At 38.2% G+C, this 20,496-nt stretch overlaps 1 protein-coding gene across 4 annotated transcripts in view; it reads right to left on the bottom strand.

Moving 5' to 3' along the window:
* RASA1 (RAS p21 protein activator 1) overlaps nucleotides 1–20,496 on the bottom strand; it is an 82,807-nt gene that overhangs the window by 37,773 nt on the left and 24,538 nt on the right. For all 4 annotated transcript variants that reach the window (XM_036411250.2, XM_036411249.2, XM_036411247.2 and 1 more), the window contains exons 2-5: nucleotides 9,923–10,075; nucleotides 8,709–8,844; nucleotides 6,785–6,855; nucleotides 3,061–3,178 (exon numbers count right to left, since the gene is read on the bottom strand). In XM_036411250.2, coding sequence (XP_036267143.1) covers nucleotides 3,061–3,178; nucleotides 6,785–6,855; nucleotides 8,709–8,844; nucleotides 9,923–10,075 — 478 coding nt within the window. The remainder of the gene's footprint in view (nucleotides 1–3,060; nucleotides 3,179–6,784; nucleotides 6,856–8,708; nucleotides 8,845–9,922; nucleotides 10,076–20,496) is intronic.

Genomic DNA, 20,496 nt, shown 5'->3' with positions numbered 1-20,496 from the left:
ATATGTGCTGCTTCAATGCATATATTATATACAAAAAAAATAAAGGTCATTTGGATCGATTACACTTTTTGATAGAGTGTGTAGAGAAACTGGTAGATAACAATATAGTGAAAACCCACTCAAAGACATCAACAAACAGCTCTACATCTAAACCATCACGCTTAGTTGAAAGGCATTTTCCAGAACAAATGAAAAGTGATATAGGAAAAACTAAATCCAGGAAATGCCGAGTTTGCTACAAAAAAGGTGTTAGGAAAGAATCTACATTCTGGTGTCTGGATTATAAGGTAGCACTATGTATCAACAATTGTTTTAAAATATATCACACGGAAGTTGAGTTTTGAATTTTTACATCTATATTTTAATTTTTTAAACTCAATATTTCTATTTTATTTGTGTGCTTTTATTGTTCTGTAATTGTTAACTTTTAGATATTTTTTATTGTGTATCGAAATAAAAAATATATTTTTTTTGTAATCTTTATAATTGTTTGTAAAATTTATAATTTTTTAATTCGATGTTTCCATTTTTTTGTTGGTATTCTTTTCTATTTGTAATTTTGTATTTTCCTTCTGCTTTATATATAAATAAACAAATATATATATATATATATATTTCATAGTCTTTTCATTTATTTTAAGTATAAATAAAAAAATAATAATAATATGAAATTACATCCTCTGGGCGTGACGTATTGACACATCCTAGTGAAAGAGTATGCGCCCGTTATATGTAGCGTAATTAAAAAGGGAATTCCCCGGTTAACAGGTTAACCTAAGAAAATCTAGAAATGCATAAAACCTCTGTGAAAGAAAGGGCAATACCTAAACTGAACGGAAAAAGATGAATCAATTTTACATGGCAGCCTAGCAGGGCAGAAATGTCAAGGAAGAGGGAAAAGAATAGACACAGAGATAATCATTCATTCAACAAATATTTACTGAATGCCTACTAATGCCAGACACTATTCCAGGCAATGGGGATACATAACTGAGTCAGAGACAAATTTGGTTTACATTCGAGATTTAAAACATAAAAGTCTAAATGTGCCTGGGCAACAGTAATTAGAATTTCAGGGTGGGAAATTATTTAAATCCAATCACCAACTGAATTGAATGCCTGAAATCTAGACAACCTCTGATGGCTTTTCAATCTACAAGGAATCATTACTCTGTTTCAATGAGGACCATAATGAAAATTTATTCTGAATATTAGAGTAAAAGATTTTTTATAACTCCAACTTGAAACTAGGCCACTAGTAATTCAAAGTACTATTATATTCATTTTTAGAAGCCACATCACACTGTTTTCACACTGTTTATTCATACGAGTTAACTTTCTTTTTTTTTTTTCCTTGTATTGACTGGAGGTCATATCTCCTTATCTTAAATTGAACAACTTCTTTTTCTGTCCTCATTAGATAACTTTCACTTAATAAAGTTTACCTTGTTAAATTTGACCCAGAATTCCAAATTCTAACATAAAAGTTTCAATTAAGAAATTTTGTAATAAAACCAATATAGGTAATAAGTTTCTTCAGTTTGAACACTTCTTACCTATCTACACTATAAAAGAGAAAGATGCAAATTGACTATACCTCTGTGATGCCCACCAGCCAATCATGAGTATGCAAATTAACCCAACAAAGATGGCAGGTTAATTTGCATATACAAAGACTGGAGGCTCCACTGGAGAGAAGACTGACGACTGAAGGCTCCGCTGTGGCCAGACCCACGCCTGAAGGCTGAAGGCTTGGCTCCGCTCCGCTGTGGCCCAGATCCTGGGTGCCGGAGGAAAACCAGTGCCGGCAGCCAGGGAAAGGAAGGCCTATTGCACGAATCTTCATGCAATGGGCCTCTAGTATGGAGTAAATATCTCTCCTACTGTAGAATACAGAATACTAATCTAAGGATTCAAAAGTCTAATATTACCTCTTCTACTAAGTAACTATTGTGACTATGAGTATAGAATATATCATACCATTTCCTTAATTCCTCATATAACTTACTTCTACATATCAAGATCTGGCTGCCAGAATAGGCAGACAAGAGAACTAATAGCAAAGAAAAATATTTTCCATTGCCGTGTTCCTGCAACAATAATCAGATCACAGATTTCACAGCTTATTTCCAGGTTTATGGGATAATTTAGAAACATTAGTACTGGCTGGTTAGGCTCAGTGGATAGAGCATTGGCCTGAAGAATGAAGAGTTCTGGGTTCGATTTTGGTGAAGGACACATACCTCCATTGCAGGCTCAATCCCCACCCTGGTTGGGGTACATGTGGGAGGCAATCAATCGATGTCTCTCTCACATCGCTATTTCTGTCTCTCCCCCTCCCTTCTCCTCTTTCTAAAAATCAAGGGAAAATATCCTCAGGTGAGGGTTAACAAAATAAAAAAATAAAAACATTAGCTCTGGGGGTTGTAAAAGATAACAAAAAAAAATTAAATTTTTCTGGACAAATCCAAAATTTGTGAATTCCAAATTTGTAAAATAATGTTTGCTACATTTCAGTAATACTTAGAGTATTATCTCTGAAATGCAAATGCTGCTGGAATGCTGACCTGAAAATGTGCAACTTACTATTGTAATTATGTATTATGTGATGACAATAAAAACAAGGGGAATACTTAAAATGTAGAATCATAAGATAATATGTGTGTAACATAACTGAGTTTTTCCAAGGTTACTAGAAAATTATACATAGATTTTGGGAGATAAAGAATTTGAGATTCAATGATCAGTGACATGACATCATTTATGAGGAATATCAAGAAGACAAAAGGAATACAAATAATACAAATGCTAATACATTTTTTAATTCTTAGAAACTCATGAAACCTGAAAATTGGCAGCTCTAGATTAAAACATGCTAGCTTGGCTATGTTTTTAATAAATAAATATCACTAATAGTAAATACATTTTAATAAAATTTGTGAAGTGAGGTTTATCATAGATAAAAATGTATTCATAAATAATTTTCCTAATTATGGACAAGTTTCACAATTTTACAAAAATTTAGAATTCTAAGAGTGAGAAGAACAGAACAAAACTTACCACTTCTTCTACCAGGTCTTCAACAATTAGGCCTTGTTCATCTGTTCTTAGATTTGTAACCCACATCCACCCATCTTCTAATTCATTATGAACGATGAACATATCTCCTTTTAAGAAACTGAAAATAGCAAGTATAAAGATATTGACATTAAAAATTTTAAACTTGAAAATTTGAGTAATCATGTAACACACCATGGAGATAATGATGATACCGAAAAATGCAACAGATTAAAGTCAAATAACCTGGGATTTTTGTCCTATTTCTAACATTTTCTACAAGTAGAATGTTTCGTAATTTAAAAATCTGAATTAATTTCCTTACTGGTAAAATAGATTAATAAATGTCCCTGAACTATATGTATCATTGGATTATATTAGATTCAAATTGGAATTTTTGTAAACAATAATTACATGTGTATTGTAGGCTTTGGAGTATAACTCCAAGAAACCTGAACTTGGAAATTTAAGTGTCAATGTTATCTTTCAGAGGTAAATTAGATATAAAATTATAAACACAAAGTAATTAACTCATTACACATACACAACATACTTACTTTAGAAAAAGTTTATTTGACATAAGCACAATTAGCCTTATTAAAAATCTTACAAGAATTAACAATTTTCTAATAAAAATATTAGAAATAGTAATTCCTTTAATAATAATATACCCCATTACATAGTAATGAAACATTAAAAATAATTTTATATATATATATATATATATATATATATATATATATATTTTTTTTTTTAAGTGTAGTGAGAATATTCATGTTTTACATTTTTGTAAATCTCAATGTCTGGCTTAACTGAAAACTGATAGATTTTCCTATCTTTTTTTTCATTTAATCTGTTGCAATATGATATTTTGCTTAAAGTATATAAAGAATATCTGACTTCATACAAATATGTAGTTGTAAAACTGATGAATATTTTAATAGCCTCTCAGATAATTACAGATGATATTTTAACAAAAACTCAAAAAGTGGCACTTTCTTTAAATGTAATGTGGAATCCAAAACTATATATCAATAAACTTTCTGTACCCATTCCAATGATAATCATTTGTGGGTCTCATACTTTGATAGGATCTTTTACTTATACATAATTTTGTAACATCATGCTTGATCATTTAGAAAATACTAATTTACTGAGCTATGCAGATCTTCCAGATGTAAATACATTATACACTATCAAAACATCACATACTTTCTACCACTCTCATTACACATTTGGAATGTTGTCAAATTTTTGAAGGCAGATATAAGATTTCCAAATTCTAATTTTTGCTTGAAAGCTCAAATTAAATTTTGTCAATGGCAACAAATACTACCAGGTATATCCCTTGAAGTAACAGACTCACCTTTTTTAAAACACAAAGTCAAATCTTGAGAATGAATAACCATAGTTTGCCTCTCTTTCTCTTAAGTAAAAATGTTGTGCACAAAAGCAGCATCTGTTTCAGCTCTAAACCCAATGCTTTTCCTCAAAATACTGAACTTCACAGTGAATATGCAGTGCTTTATTTGTACAGTATTTCCCATTTCATCACACAGAATATTTACAAGAGGCATAGTGCCCTGGCTGGTGTGCCTCAGTTGGTTGGGCATCGTCTCTGCACCGAAGGGTTGCCGGTTTAATTCCCGACCAGGGCACAAATCTGAGTTGTGGGCTCAATCCCCAGTAGTGAGCAGGCAGGAGGCAGCCATTAATGTTGCACTATCACAATGTTTCTCTTTCTGTCCCTTTCCTTGCCCTCTTCCTCTAAAAATGAATAAAAATATTTTTTAAAAAGAAAAAGTAAACATACTTAAAAAAAAAAAAAAAGGCATAGCCAAGGGTTGAGATTTAATAAAATAAATATTTCTTACTGTTTCATCAAGAACAATCTTAAGCCCTCGCCATTTGGGCTCAGTGGATAGAGCATCAGCCCGGGGACTGAAGAGTCCGTTCCAGGTTCAGTTCTGGTCAAGGGCACATACCTTGGTTGCAGGCTCGATCCCTGGTGCAGGTTGGAGCTCATGCAGGAGGCAAACAATCAAATGTCTCTCTCACATCAATATTTCTCTGTCTCTCCCACTGCTTTACACTCTCTTTAAAAATCAATAGAAAGCACTAACTGGTTTGGCTCAGTGAATAAAGCATTGGCCTGCAAACTGAAGGGTCCCAGGTTTGATTCTGGTCAAGGGCGCATGCTCGATTCCCAGTGGAGGGCATGCAGGAGGAGGCCAATCAATGATTCTCTCTCATCATTGATGTTTCTATCTCTCTTTCCCTCTCTTTTACTCTCTAAAATCAATAAAGAAATAAAGTAATAGAAATATTCTCGGATGAGAAGAAAGAGAAAGACAGAAAGACAGACGGAGGGGGAGGGGGAGGGGGAGGGGAGGGAGGAGGAGGGAAGGGAAGGGAAGGGAAGGGAAAAGAACAGAACCGAACCAACCTTAAATGAAACTGGCTGATTTGTTTGCTGTCTAACTGCACTGAAAGAACATGTCAAAATCAAAGGCTAACACAAATTTAAACAAACAAGGTTTAAATTTATGTGGGCAGTAAAAAAACAAAAGCTTCAATTTTCATAGAAACATAGATTTCTATAGAGACATGCTGAATACAAGGGGCTTAAATAAATGAGTAATCATTAACATAATACATTTTAATAAAAATCAATATTTTTCTTAAACATTAACTTATCAGACACTGAATAACTGCAAAAATTAATAAGTGTAACATAAATAAACCTATTTTTCTTATTCTCCAAAAACGAAATACTTCCTATTGCATACACCAAACAAGTTAGTATAAGACTAATGACGTGGCAATCGGATGCTAAAATATTCGCTGACAGTATTAGAGGAGAGAAATGGTGCACCTGCGTGTAAGGCATGTAAGAAAAATGAATGCATCACTATTATGGAAGTCAGTCATTAGCAAATACTGTAGTAAATTGTTAATAACTAGAGGCCCGATTCACAAAATTCGTGCAAGAGACCTTCCTTCCCCGGCTGCCAGAACGGGCTTCCCTCTAGCACCCAGGACCCAGGCTTCCCTCTGGCCACCAGCAGGCACCCGGTACCTGGGCTTCCTTCGCAGCCCCAGCTTCATCCAGAAGGTAGTCCATCCAGAAGAATATCCAGTCTAATTAGCATATTACGCTTTTATTAATATAGATTATGTATAACAGGATATTGTAAAGATTAAGTTACAAATTTTTTATTAAAACATTTCTTATATATTGTTATATTGGCTGGGCTGCAAAAATATTTGTTGTGGGCTACGAATTTGACATGCTTGGTATACAGCTACTACCTTGAATTGTGGTAATGCCAGTAGTTTTACTGCCTTTACTTATGTACCATTAGTGCAAATGTCACAATGAAAAACACAAGTGTCTTAGTATTATCATGATCAGTTGAGACACAGATGTCTCGTAGTATAAAAGCTAAAATAGAGTATAGAATATAACAGAACTCTCCTTACTTTCAGAGATAGTCTAACAAAAGCTAAGTTATTTCTCCTGTCATCTTCACTGTTGCCACTCTGATCTAAATTCACAATCTAAACAGATAAGCCAACTATGATTACAAAACATCAAATTCAATATTAAAAGCACCTTTACCTTGCTGCATGTTATTTCCTCAAATTCCAAAACCTTCCAGATCCAAGAGCAATAAGTTACTGAAATCTTTCAAATGGCGATAAATGAGAACATGTTATTAAGTACCTTATTTCATCAGTGTCTGGAACTTTTGTGTAAGGCAGAATGGCTCGAACACGCCTCCTATCTTCTACTGGCTAAAAACCATTAAAAAAAAAAAATGATTTACAGAAGTAAATAACCTTTGTATATCAAAGTAAAATCAAGTATGTCCACAACAGGCTCACTCAAACTATGTCTTACTGATGCTCTAAATACCCAAAGCCTGTAAACGTTCGTCTTGTTTTTATTGTTATTTTTATAGAAATTCTTGCAACAGTATATGTTGTATCAAGCGTTATGAGCAATCAGTAAATCCTATATAATAAAAGCCTAATATGCAAATTGTTTGACCAGGAGTTCAACCAGAAGTTCGACCTCTCACTATGAAATGCGCTGACCACCGGGGGCAGCGTGCAACATGGCGGGCGTTGGCAACGTGACACTGGCAGCGGGAGGCAGTAGAGACTCTGCAGCCTGGATGGGCCCCAATGAGAGCAGGGCCACAGCAGGATGGTGGAGCAAGTGAGCAGGCAGTGCCAGGCCAAGGTGGGTGCAAGCAGGAGCCCAACTGCCCCACAGACAGCGACCAGCAGCAGCAGCAGGGGGCAGGTCACTGCCCAGCTCCCAGGCAGTGAGGGAGCTGGGCTGGGAGCCAGGCCCCTACTGATCACCCCACAGACAGTGACCAATGGCCAACAGGCCCTGAAGACCCGGATGGGGAACTGGAGGTAGGTGTTGGTGACCAACATCCCATGGCGCCCAGGTGGGGGGCTGCGATCTCTCACCAGCTACCGGGGTGTGTGTGTGTGTGTGTGTGTGTGTGTGTGTGTGTGTGTGACGGGCAGGGAAGCGTGATGACAATGTGGGGTGTCTGCTGAGCTCACTCTCACTCCCCTTGCCACCCTCCCCTGGGATGCCAGGGCTTGCGCAACGGGGAAGCCTCAGCGCTAAGGTACCGGGCATCCAGGCAGCCTCTTCCGGGTGAGCGGAGCCACAGCCTCCAGGACTGCAGGGCCAGCAGGCTCCCCATAGATCCGTGCAGGAGCCAGCCTATGAGGCCAGCCTGGAGAGAGCACACTGCCCACTGAGCTTCCATGCAGCGACGCTCAGCAGCCCAGCAGCCCACACTGCGCCCCTGCCCGCGGCATCTGGCTGTGCTCACTGCATCTTTCTATGGCAACCCAGGCACTGTGACTCAGGTGGAGGGGGGCACGTGGGGGCTCAGGGGCTCAGGGGCTGCCCAACACTGGAGATCAGCTGGGATCTGCCCTTCCATGCCAGACACTTGTGCTTCGATTGCTGGCCAGGCCTAGGGACCACACCCATGCACGAATTTCGTTTGAAATAAATTATATGGAACATATAAATTAATCTTTCTCCAATAATATATACAGTATATATAGAAGGCATTTCAGAATCTTGCAGCAACTTCAGCATTAGCACCATGATATATCCCTAATTACTTCTCATTCATTCAAAAATATGTTAGGCTATCACTATACAGTACTATTAAAAAAAAATCAAGTAACAAATACAAAATTACAGAAAAATTATGTTATCTTTTATCTTAAAGAAGTAGTCAGTTTTGCACTGATACTAGGGGCAGATGAAATTTAATACAATAAATACTTCTTAAATTATATTAAACTATATAATTCATGCATGGGTAGGGTCCCTAGGCCTGGCCAGCAATCATGGCTGATCAAGGCCTTCCTTCCCCTGCTGCTGGCTGCTGGGCCTTCCTTCATTCCGCATTGCCCCCTGGTGGTCAGAGCACTTCATAGCAAGCATTCAAACTCCCTGGTCAGTCAAACTCCAGAGGGGACAATTTGTGTATTAGCCTTTTATTATATAGGATAAACATCACAAGAAACTGAATGAGAGCTATTCCAATTTTTAAAGTAAAATAATAAAGTTTTGAAAGATATTTTATTCAAGTTTTACTTGCCTCTGGTGGTGCAACTGGATAAAGCAATTTTTCTCCTTTAAGCAAACAGGAAACATGACTGTAATAACCTATTAGGTCTGACAGTGAAGAAAAACGTCTTCCACCAATGTAGTAATCTCCACACATAGCAATAATCCTATTTGTATAGGAAAAAAATACAGTATAACAAGAACCTTTAGAGATCATTTTGAAGACCAAGTTCCATAAAGAAATTTTTAAATCCATAATTTTCATACTCTCTTAACTGCATCTGTGTATTAAGATACTACTTATTAGCATCATCACAATATGCTAATTACTTGAGGTTATTTCTTCTACAAATATATGTGCATGCATTTCATAAGAAATATGAAATGCATGCATATATATTTAACACATAATAAATCTCAATTACACAATTCACTAAAATATTTGTGAATCCATCCTCACATACGTCTTCTCGCTTTCCCTCTGAATGACTGGATAGCAATTTTAATAAAAACCTCTGGCTAAAAGCAGCTTCTAGATCTCTTGAAATATTTACACAGTATAATAATTTCCATTATACATGTGGTACTAATAAAAATTAAAATATAGTACAGAATATAACGGAACTCTTAAAGTTTATATTAAAATCTAAAATCAAGGGTATACAAACATTTCATCCATTAACATTATATGCAGATGATTTTTTCAATCATGCCCATAAAAATAAAAGCAAATATGTGTGTGTGTGTATGTGTGTGTATATATATATATATATATATATGTATTTTTAATACATACAGACTTTGATTATCTATCTGTATTTGTAAATCTACATTTTCAGTTAATTGAAATGATTATTTGTAAAGAGTTTCAGAACAGTGTAGTAGCTAAAATGAATTAAGGGGCACACACCTTTGACTCTTAAAAATAGTTTCCTGTATTTTTTGTTATTCTGTATTTCTACTTTACCACTCAAAGTTTCCTAATTTAAATAATTTATACTTCAAAAGTAATAATTACATTTGTGGTTAGTATAGTAATACCAGTAATAATACTGCTCTTAAACAATAATATAAACATTCGTCCTCTATTCTAAATTGCTGATAAATCATTTAAATGAAAACATATTTCCTTTCCCATTATTTAAATGTCATTGAGTCATTCACCTTTATTAAAATAGATATTTTTACGAATAGTACAGCAAAACAGCTCTATTATACAGCCTCACATTGGAAATAAAAACTTACCTAAAATGGTTGACAACATTTGTCAGGCTAAGAAATGAAAGCACAAAAGACCCTGGCCTCCGATCACTCTCTCTTATAAGGTAACTGCCGGACTTTCCTGCCTGTCTGAGGCGTTCTTCTGCCATAGTTCTATCAAGTTTTCCATGATACCACCTAAGGGGAAAAATAACGAGATTAGAATAAAAATAGCAACCATAAAAATTACTAATGATAGTTGAGTTACTAGAAGTTATAAATACCTTTATAATTTCAACATTTACATTGTACTCTGAAGCAGTTTTTCCAGTTCTAACTCAATTGTTTTTAACTTCTCAGTCTCTCCAAAAGAATTCTTTTACTTAGTTTTCAATATGCTCTATAAGCTTAGACTAATCAGCTCACCTAATAAATTGCTTCCATTTCTGCCCATTTCTCTACCACCGAATTGTCTGTATGTTTAAGATACAAACACTTATTGCAATCAAATCCTTATTTAGAAAAATAAGAGTAAGATGGACAATGGAAACAAATGATTGTTACTTCTCTACATACTAAGGAACAAAGATTGGACAAAATAAATCATATGGCACCTGTGAGAAAATAAAACTTTATTCCATTTTAGTGTTTTGCCCTAGAATAGGAAAATAGAATGACACTAACGGCTACTTTCTAATCTATTTCATCAATAAGCTGATTATTTCCTTTGGTCTTACAATGATTTACTCCATAATAACTCATTTGAACTCAACTCTTCAAATTTGCTTAACAAACATGTGAAAAATAAATAATTCCTTATGTCGTCTTAACTTTTCTGCTCTCAGTTTAACTATATTTTTCCTAACATACTACCAGCGGCTCTGCTTAAATGACTGGCTATAATTCTGACATCATTCATGCTAAGCCTATAAAAGACTCATGGATTGATAGAAACATACTTAGAAATTTATTGGAATTTTCATATGGTCATGATAACAAATGTACAAAGTAATTTTTATGAAATATCTTTACACTTTTAATGTTAGTCATCCAAACATATCCTCTGTACTTGAAATCTAATTTGACACATTCCAAGGAAAAATTGATATTACATTGAGATATTTAATATTTAGAGATAAGTCAGGCAAAACTACCGAACTACTATGACTACTTTTGCTATAATATATGTTTAGCATTATTCTTGACTCCTTGGTTTATTAAAAAACAACCTAAACAGACAAAACCTTCAAAACAGAAGGGGGAGGAGAATCCAAGATGGCTGCTCAGGTAAATACCTAGCCGCAGCCGCACACAACAATTTCAATAAAATACAACTAAAATATAAAGTGGACATTACCCAGAACTACAGGAAAGTCGACTGACTGGAAATTCTACAACGAGAAGCAAGGAAAAAACCAGAAGGAAGAGCGGAGGAGCTGGAAAAGCCTAAGGTACGGAGACACACGGCATGCGCAGAGAGGATGGAGCCGGAGAGGAGGGGGTGGCTGAGTGCCTGGCTGGCATTTCCTAGCAGGAAGGAGATAAAAGCTCCAACTGTGCTGGGGCCCAGTTCCGACTCCTCTGAACCCCAGTTCTAGGCCAGATCCTGGGGACCCAGACTCATTCACAGGGAGCTGGACTGTAAGGCGGAACCCCGGGGGAGCGGCGAAAGGAGGTCCCGGAGGCAAGCACATTGCGTGCAGAGAAGGGACGGTTGGCTGTGCCGCGGAATTGCCCTGGCGGGAAGGAGACTGGGGTTCCAGACTGCTCTGAACGCCACCTCCAATCCCACTTCCAACTGAACTGAACCCCAGTTCCGGGCTAATTGGGGGAGAGCCTAGACTGTTTGGTAGCAGGCAAAAATCAAGGGCACCTTTCTCTCAGAGGTGCTTACAGCAAGTACTGAAGGACCCTGAGACTCAGGAGCTGCATATGCTGGGGCTGACGGAAACCAAGGCTGTAGGCTCCACCCTGAAACTCCGCCCCATCAGGGAAGCTGCAAAAATGCGACAACGAAATAGATCACAAATGAAAGAAATGGAGGACAAAAAGCGACTGGATATAGAGTTCAAATCTATGCTTATAAGGTTTTTCAAGAATTTCCTAGAAAAGATCGATAAGACCTATGAGGATATGAAAAGGGATCAACTAGAATTAATAAGGAATCAACGAGAAATGATAAGGGATCAACAAGAAATAAAGAATACATTGTCTGAAATAAAAAATATACAGAGTCCTAAAAACAGAATGGAAGATCGCAAGAATCAAGTCAAAGATTTGGAACATAAAGAGCCAGAAGACACTACTCCGCAGAAGCAAGAAGACAAGAGAATCCAGAAAATTGAAGATAATGTAAAAAACCTCTGGGACAACTTCAAGCAAACCAACATCAGAATTATGGGGGTCCCAGAAGATGAGGAAGAGCAAGATATCAAAAACATACTGAAAGAAATAGTGACAGAAAACTTCCCCCACCTGGTGAAAGAATTAGACTTACAAGTCCAGGAGCTCCAAACAAAAGGAATCCAAAGAGGACCACACCATGACAAATCATAATTAAAATTCTAAGAGCAAAAGACAAAGAGAGAATATTAAAAGCAGCAACAGCAAAGCAGGTAGTTATCTATAAAGGAGCACCTATAAGATTGTCAGCTGATTTCTCAACAGAAATCATGCAGGCCAGACGGAAATGGCAAGAAATATTCAAGGTGATGAATAGTAAGAACCTACAGCCAAAGATAATCTACCCAGCAAAGCTATCACTCAGAATCGAAGGCCAGATAAAGAGCTTCACTAATTAAAAAAAAAAGCTAAAGGAGTTCATCACCACCAAACCAGAATTATATGAATTGCTAAAGGGGGTTCTTTCGGAAGAGAAAGTAAATAAAGATAAAAATTATGAACAACAAATACGTAACTATCAACAAGTGAATCTAAAAACCAAGGAAATTAAATAAAAAAAAAATCTGATGAAAAAACAATAATAAAAAAATAAAAATAAAAACAACCTAAACAGCAGAAACCGGTTTGGTTAAGTGGTAGAGCGTCGGTCTGCAGACTAAAAAGGTCCTGGGTTTGATTCCGGTTAAGGGTATGTACTTTGTGGGCACATCCCCGGTGGGGGGTGTGCAGGAGGCAGCTGGTCGATGTTTCTCTCTCATCGATGTTTCTGGTTCTCTCTCTCTCTCCCTTCCTCTCTGTAAAAAATCAATAAAATATATTTTAAAATAAAATAAAATAAAAATAAAAACAATCTAAACAGTATTAGAAGAAGGGAAAGAACAATTAACATTGCATTCCTCTAAAATTCTAGTCTCAGTTCAATCATTACCTTTAAGGTTGACAAGAAAATTTAATTTTGAAGAGCATAGGGTTTTTTTTACGTTTGTTTTTTAATCTAAAAGGAAAAGTTTAGACTAATGATCATTGAAAGTTCCTTAAAGATCTAAAATTTAACAATATATGATTAGGACAAAATTTTCAAACTCTAGGACAGAAGTTTCTATAGTTGTGAAAATACTTGGAACTTCCTTAGTATATAAAGCTGGTAATTCTTTATTACAATGGAGTAACACCAAAGAGCAGATTTATAAATTAAACAAAGACAAAATTAAGGACAATTTTAAGTTCCTAATTGTGTGTACTTGATCTTAAATTCCTATTGTATTTTATGCAAAATATCAAGATTAAAATAGCTTATTCAATTTCCCTTATCCTGTGAACTCACCATGAGACAACAGAAGTGCGAGAGACATTACACAATTACTAATCCTATATAATAAAGAATATACAAATTGACCCTCAAGCACTCACACAAGGTGGCAACCCCCATGTGGTCAAAGATGACCGCCACAAGATGGCTGGCAGGGGAGAATAGTTGTGGGCAATCAGGCCTGCAGGCGAGGGCAGTTAGGGGCAACCAGGTTGGCAGGGGAGGGCAGTTGGGGAAGACCAGGCCTATAGGGAAGGTGTCAATCAGGCTGGCAGGGGAGTGGCTAGGGGGTGATCAGGCTGGCAAGCAGAAGCAGTTAGGAGCAATTAGGCAGGCAGGTAGGCAGGCGAGCAGTTGGGAGCCAGCAGTCCTGTACTGTGAGAGGGATGTCCAACTGCTGGTTTAGGCCCGATCCTACAGGGATGAGGCTTAAACTGGTAGTCAGACATCCCTGAGGGGTTCCAGATTGGAGAGGATGAAGGCTGGGCTGAAGGACAACCCCCCCCCCCCACAGTGCACAAATTTTGTGCACCAGGCCTCTGTACACGCGCGTGTGCTCTCTCTCTCTCTCTCTCTCACACACACACACACACACACACACACACACACACACCCCTAAGTGACCGCCAATAGCTATGACGCACAATGACTACCAGATCTGTGAATCAGTGGGGTCCCTAACCTGGCCTACAGGGATCCGGCTAAAACTGGCTCTCCAACATCCCCCAAGGGATCCCGGATTGCTAGAGAGCATAGGCCAGGCCGAGGGACCCCAACGGTGCATGAATCTGCGCGCCGGGCCTCTAGTCTATATATACAAAAGACTGAGTGTCTGTCCATCCAACCGGTAGCTCTAATGCGCACTGACCACCGGGAGACAGGTGCTCAATGCAGGAGCTGCCATGATGCAAACTGGCCACTTAAAAATAAACAGCACCACAGACCTAGTGCCGAGAAACCAATACTTGGCTTCCCCCAAATGGGACACAGGCCCTGCCTCCACCCCAGAGCAACACCCCACCAAATCACAGCCAATGCTGCCAAGACCACATGGCGTAAAATATGGTCCACAACCCTGTCCAACTCAGAAACGGCCACTGTGGGAGCTAGGTAATGACGTCTCTTAGCAATGCCTAGCTTCCTCTCCCTAGCGACTAGCATCCTTGGAGTTTCTTCAGCCCAAGAACCTGACTTGCTTTATAGCCAGTTTAACCAAATGTTTGTGAAGCATTTTCTCTGCCTCATCTCATTTGATCCTCACAAAGTCCTGGAGTAAGTAGATAGGAGAGTCAGTAGAATCCTATTTTCTTTTCATTAGTAAGATGCAAATAGTGATATTAAAATATTTCTTCTAATTAATTTCCTTTCAACGTGCATGAATATGTGCACCAGGACACTAGTGTATAATAAATACCTAACTAAAAGCCTTGACTAATATATAAAAGATATACTTGTGATTTTTAGTTTTTATATATGTGTACCTTCTGGAAGACTTTGGCATTAAAATGAGTATTAAGTTCAAGACAAAAACACTAATCTAAAATAATAACTTTGGGTAAGAGATCAACCAAAGGACTTGTATGCATGCATATTAGCATAATCAATGGACATGGACACTGGGGCTGTGGGGCTTGTCCTGGGGGAGGTAGTGGTGGTGGTGGTGGGGGAGGGGGTTAATGGGGGGGAGACATATGTAATACTTTAAGCAATAAAAAGTAAAAATAAAAATAAATAAAATAATAACTGTTTCCTGAATATTACTGACTCCCTTCATGCCAAAAGCTCATAAGCTTTGAACACAGAGCAAAACATGCCAATTCTTGATTATGATTGTAAACTGAAATTAAATTGTCCAACAATAAATCCTCAAGAATTATTAAGCATTCCCCTATTATAAGTGTCTGACTGCTCTAGAAAAAAAATCGAATGGTCTTAAAACTCAGAATTTCTTGAATTATCTTGATTGTTTACTTCAAATTATCAAGGTGAATCATAGTAAACAAAATCATTTTAAAGAATCTGCAATGATATTTTAAAGTTACTATTGAAGCATAAAATGAACTTCAATTAAACTGTTACTGTATATAGCCTTCATTTCATTTTAAAAATTAGAAATATAAATAAATCATTAGTATATTAGATAAAAATAATTTTATTTAAATTGCTATAGCATCATGACATACAGCTAAAACTGTTTTATAAATCACAAATCTAATGTGATATTATTTGATTCAAATACTTCACAGATTTACAGATCCTATGTAAACTCTATATCCTGATCATTACTCCTTGGTTCTACTTTCAAACAATATCTCTCAATCTTTTTTTAACCTATGATCTTTTGGATAAACATAAAAATTTCACCAACCAGGAGATTTAGAGTCCCTAGTTTGTAATTTCTCATAAAGAATCATTATATAGTACATTTAACCTCAGCTGCCAAAAACTATGTTTGAGAAATCTATAATATAATTTATTCTATATAAAAAATGTGTAATATGTCTTCTCAAAACATGATTCCCATAAAAAAGATATAACACTCCCTAGGGAGTCACTCCCTAGTGGATATCTGTCTAAAAAATTCAATTTAATAAAAATGCTACACTTAATCTTTGTTCAAATAGTTACAGTCGCATCAATACAAGGAAACGAAAAAAAAAACACTGTTTAAGTATTTACAGTCAAAGCTTTATTATATCTCTTTAATGATAATCTTGCTGGTGATTGTTTTCAAATAAGTTAAAAAACAAGAGTAAAAAATGCAACTGGAATCTAGAATACTTGCAAAAACACAAAGTGAAGGGTTATATTAGGGGTATGAAGAAACTCTTAGCATAATATGAAGATTACCATTCATCTGCAGGCTAATCACCTAAATTAAACTTTCTATTCTGTTTATATCAGTGGTAATTATAACTCATAAACTGGACTTTTAAAATATTAATTTCAAAAGTATTTGTTGAATAAAGGAACATGTGTTGAATCATAAAACAATGTTAGAAAAACTTCGACCTCCCTGCCAATGTAGAAAAAAAGGTAAATTTTTTTCTTTAATGTCTACAATAAGCAAGTTCTAATCTTTGAGGACAGCTACCTTTTGTCTAAAACAATATGAAAACAATTTAGGCTGATAGAGCTCAAAGAAAAATGTCTATGCTGACACCCCCCTAAAATCCTTCAAAAGAAACTAAGCTCTCTGATGAAACCAAGATTTAGCAGAAACCATTTCCATAACTATGGTCAAGTCACTATTTTGTACCTCAGTTATAAAATTGGGAAAATAATCTCTATCTTAACCTCAAAATGAGTTAAGTATTTGTCTTAAACTCCTTCAAAGAAAAATATAAAAATGAAAAAGAACTACATAGATTATAGCATAATGGTTAAGGGTAAAGACTCTAAAGCCACTGCTTATGTTTTAATCCTACCTAACTCTGCCACCTCACTGTACAAACATGGGCAAATTAATTTCCAAACCTCAGTTTCTTCATCTATAAAATAACAATACCTATCTCATACAAGATTGGCTTGATATTGTTAAATGATTAATACATATACACATATAAATTATACACATATAAAAAACTACAGTACTCATTAATACTTCATCAATGAAAATAACAAATTTATGACTGTTGATAATGAATCATCTAAACCACAATTATCTTCCTATTTTCTACTCACTAAAATTTGGAAGAGAATAGGAGAAACCAATTCTTATTTCTGATAACGCATAGATGTTAAAAAAGAAAATTTCCCCCATAACTCCTTTTTGAATATTACAGATCAACATTAATTGGGAATGGAGGACTGTAGTATTTATAAACTAGAAATTCTTCCACTTGTCCTGGCAACTCTAGAAGAAAACCTTCAAATAGCACCACTCTTTCCCAAATATGGATATAAAGGGTAAAGCAAAAGTAGGTTTTAGAATTGTTTATAAGGAAAATAGTATTATTATTATTAAGTAATACAAGAATAAACTGTTTTGCCTATTTTTGCCCCAACCTGTATTCTTTGAAGGATGGCAAGAAAAGAATGTATTTGATATGCTGTGATAATGTTTTTGTATCTAAAGGCAAATTCATTCATTCTCATTCTCACCTGGTACTCAGGCAGGTCCCTCGTCCATCCCCCAAAGATTGGAAAAGGAAACATCAGGAAATTTTAAATAAATGTTTTTCAGCTAGCTTTGCAAATTTCAGTTGAAAAATGTTACAGGTAGATGTGGAGTCCCTTGATTTCATTAACTTAGAAAATACACGATTACTTTATCTAAAATATCATAGCATCCCAGAAAAATAATTATACATTAAATAAAACAATAAAAAAAGACAAGTTGTGCAAGATGCAGGAATCACTTTACTTCTAAATTTGGAATCATATAAAAGTTTTTTCTTAACACGTGTTAGGAAATATTGTTGGAGCACATTTGAGGGGTTTAAGAGGGACCTTTGTGCTTTTTAATTGGCTTCTCCTAACCAGGAAGAATATAGAAATCTAGGCAATGAGTTAACAACCTAGTCTAAATTCAGACAGATACTTCATTCAAACTGCACAATTATTTAAAACTAACTTGACAATCTTTAGTGGAAACTGCCCACTACAGTAAAAAAAAAAAATTAAAATAGTGCCACCGTCAACAGACTTCCTTCTACTAACAAGGAAACCAAATTTTAGTTCCCAGCAGATCACTTTTACTTTCCACTATGCCCTTTCTCTTAGCTATGTCACCATCAGCACCGAAGTTCTTATAGAAAGATATATATCTGCAGAAATACAATTGCCAAGAAAGTTCTATCACCAGAATCATTTAGGACTCTGAGTGCTTGATCCTACTACGAACTTCTAAGTTTTTCTATAACTCCCAAAGATGCTAACCAGATTTTCTTACACATGCTTGTCCTTTCTGAAATTAAATTGGTTATTTCAGGTCGGCTAGATAAATACACACAAATTTGCTAAGACTACTTTATTCTCCTAAAGGTCCCACATTTCCTACTTTACATAGTTCCTACAGCCGAACTGTCTGGGCTGGTGGTTAAGAAAAAGAAACTGGGCCACACCCCCGCGGCACACCAGTTACTATTTCCAGGCAGTTTGGTCCAGGTGACGGTGCCCAGGCTATGAGGACTAATCCAAAACCAAACAAGGTATTCAAGGTAAGCGGGGTGAGAGTGGGCGGACCACAGGCAGGTCTCTGACCAGTCTCCTGCAGGGAAGAGGTCCTGACAATGGAACAGGATGGGGCTGTTGGCTGGAGGAAGCGCATGAGAGGGGATGATGGAGTCAGGGGCACTGGCCCTGAGGTTCAGAAGGACTCCTTTGTGGGGGCCAGTGGTAGACCCCAGGTGTGGGCTGGATGGGATTTACAGACAGAGCTCTGACTGTCTCAGCTTGAGGCACCCACCTGCCTGTGTCAGTCCTGCTTCAGACACGGAGGGTCACGCGGCAACACCCTTGTGGGCCACGGCCTTGCAGGTTTGTGTGGCACCAGGCAATGGCCGCACGTGTGCACTTCGAGTGATCCTGGTGGGGAGGAGCTGCTGAGCCGGCCAACGCCTGGCACAGACAAAGAGCTGGTGTCAATGTCGGTGCAGGAGCTGAACCGGCACCTGCGGGGCCTGTCCAAGGAGGAGCTGGTGCTGCTGCAGCAGCGACTACACGGCCACCTGCACATCAAGAGGGTAATGCAGGAGGAGCTGGAGTGGCAGCGATGGCGTTGCAGCGGGAAGTAGAGAAGTTGGCCTAGGAGAACGCCAGCCTTGACATGCTCGGCTCCGCGCCAAGTAGAGGGCTTGACCTTTATGCGCACAATGGCCTGCGGTGGCCACCACCAGCGTCGTCACCAATGTCAAATCCCACTCCATGCCCTTCTCAGCTGCCTCCTAGTGCCCGTGGCACTCGTGCTATCAGAGGGTTATGGGGACAGACACCCCCATACACACATACAGTCCACGTGCAAACTCCACAAGGCTCCCGTGGGCAGGGTGGAGAATAGGATTTCGTGAACCTGCATGCTGCACACCTTCCTGCACTTGCCCACATGTGCCCACGCACCTGCACTGGCTGCCCTCGGCCACTGGCTCTCCAGGCTGTCGCTTCAGGGTCTGTTTCTCAGGGAGTAAAGCAGTCAGGGCCGGGAAAGGTCCTCAGACGTTCCTGGCCCAAAGCCCAGGGCAAGCCCTGTCTTCCAGCCTCAGCAGCTGTCAGCATGAGTCAGCCTCTGAAACCTGCTGTGACCAAGAGGAACCGTTTGTCCACACGCATCGTAACTGCCTCAGCTGAGCTCTGTGTGTTAGGCAGCGGATGGAGGAAGGCTGTGCGTGGGGGGGAGCCTCCGTTATAACAGGGCCCAGCAGTTTCAGGGCTTGGAGCCGCAGCTTCTTACAGGCGGTCACTTGGGGGCAGGGGGAGGGGGTTTACGTGGAGAGTTGCTTGGGTACTATAAAGTGTCCCTGTGTCAGGGTGACCAGTGAGGTCCCCAATCCCAGCTGCAGCCCTCTGGCCCTGCTGCCACCCACAAAGCCAGATGCTGATGGGAGGAGAGGGTTAGATGGGGCTGGGGGTGAGGGGGAGACGGGAGGCTGAGGCCAGAAGGGGAAGGGAAAGGGGAGTTCTGGGTGGAATGGGGGAAGCTGGACTATGCCTGGTTCCTGCTGCTGGAGGAGGGGAGAGCAGGATGACAAATGGGGGTACAGGAGGTGAAGAAGGAAGGGTGTAACAACAAGGAGGTGGGGGCACTGGGCCGGAAGGCAATGCAGACCAGCCTCCTGGGGCCTGCATGGTCTGTCACAGCAGAGAGGATAGGGAACTCTGCAACCTTGGTGCTTAATCATCTCCTGCAACCTTTGCCTCTGCAACCTGTCTCAGAGCCACAGCCACAGATGACCTCAGTGACCTCTGC

The sequence above is a fragment of the Pipistrellus kuhlii genome, unplaced genomic scaffold, assembly GCF_014108245.1.
Source record: "Pipistrellus kuhlii isolate mPipKuh1 unplaced genomic scaffold, mPipKuh1.p scaffold_m20_p_4, whole genome shotgun sequence".
In the NCBI taxonomy this organism is placed as follows: domain Eukaryota; kingdom Metazoa; phylum Chordata; class Mammalia; order Chiroptera; family Vespertilionidae; genus Pipistrellus; species Pipistrellus kuhlii.
Note: the sequence above shows the minus strand (reverse complement) of the source record. Positions and strands in the feature narration are given on the sequence as shown.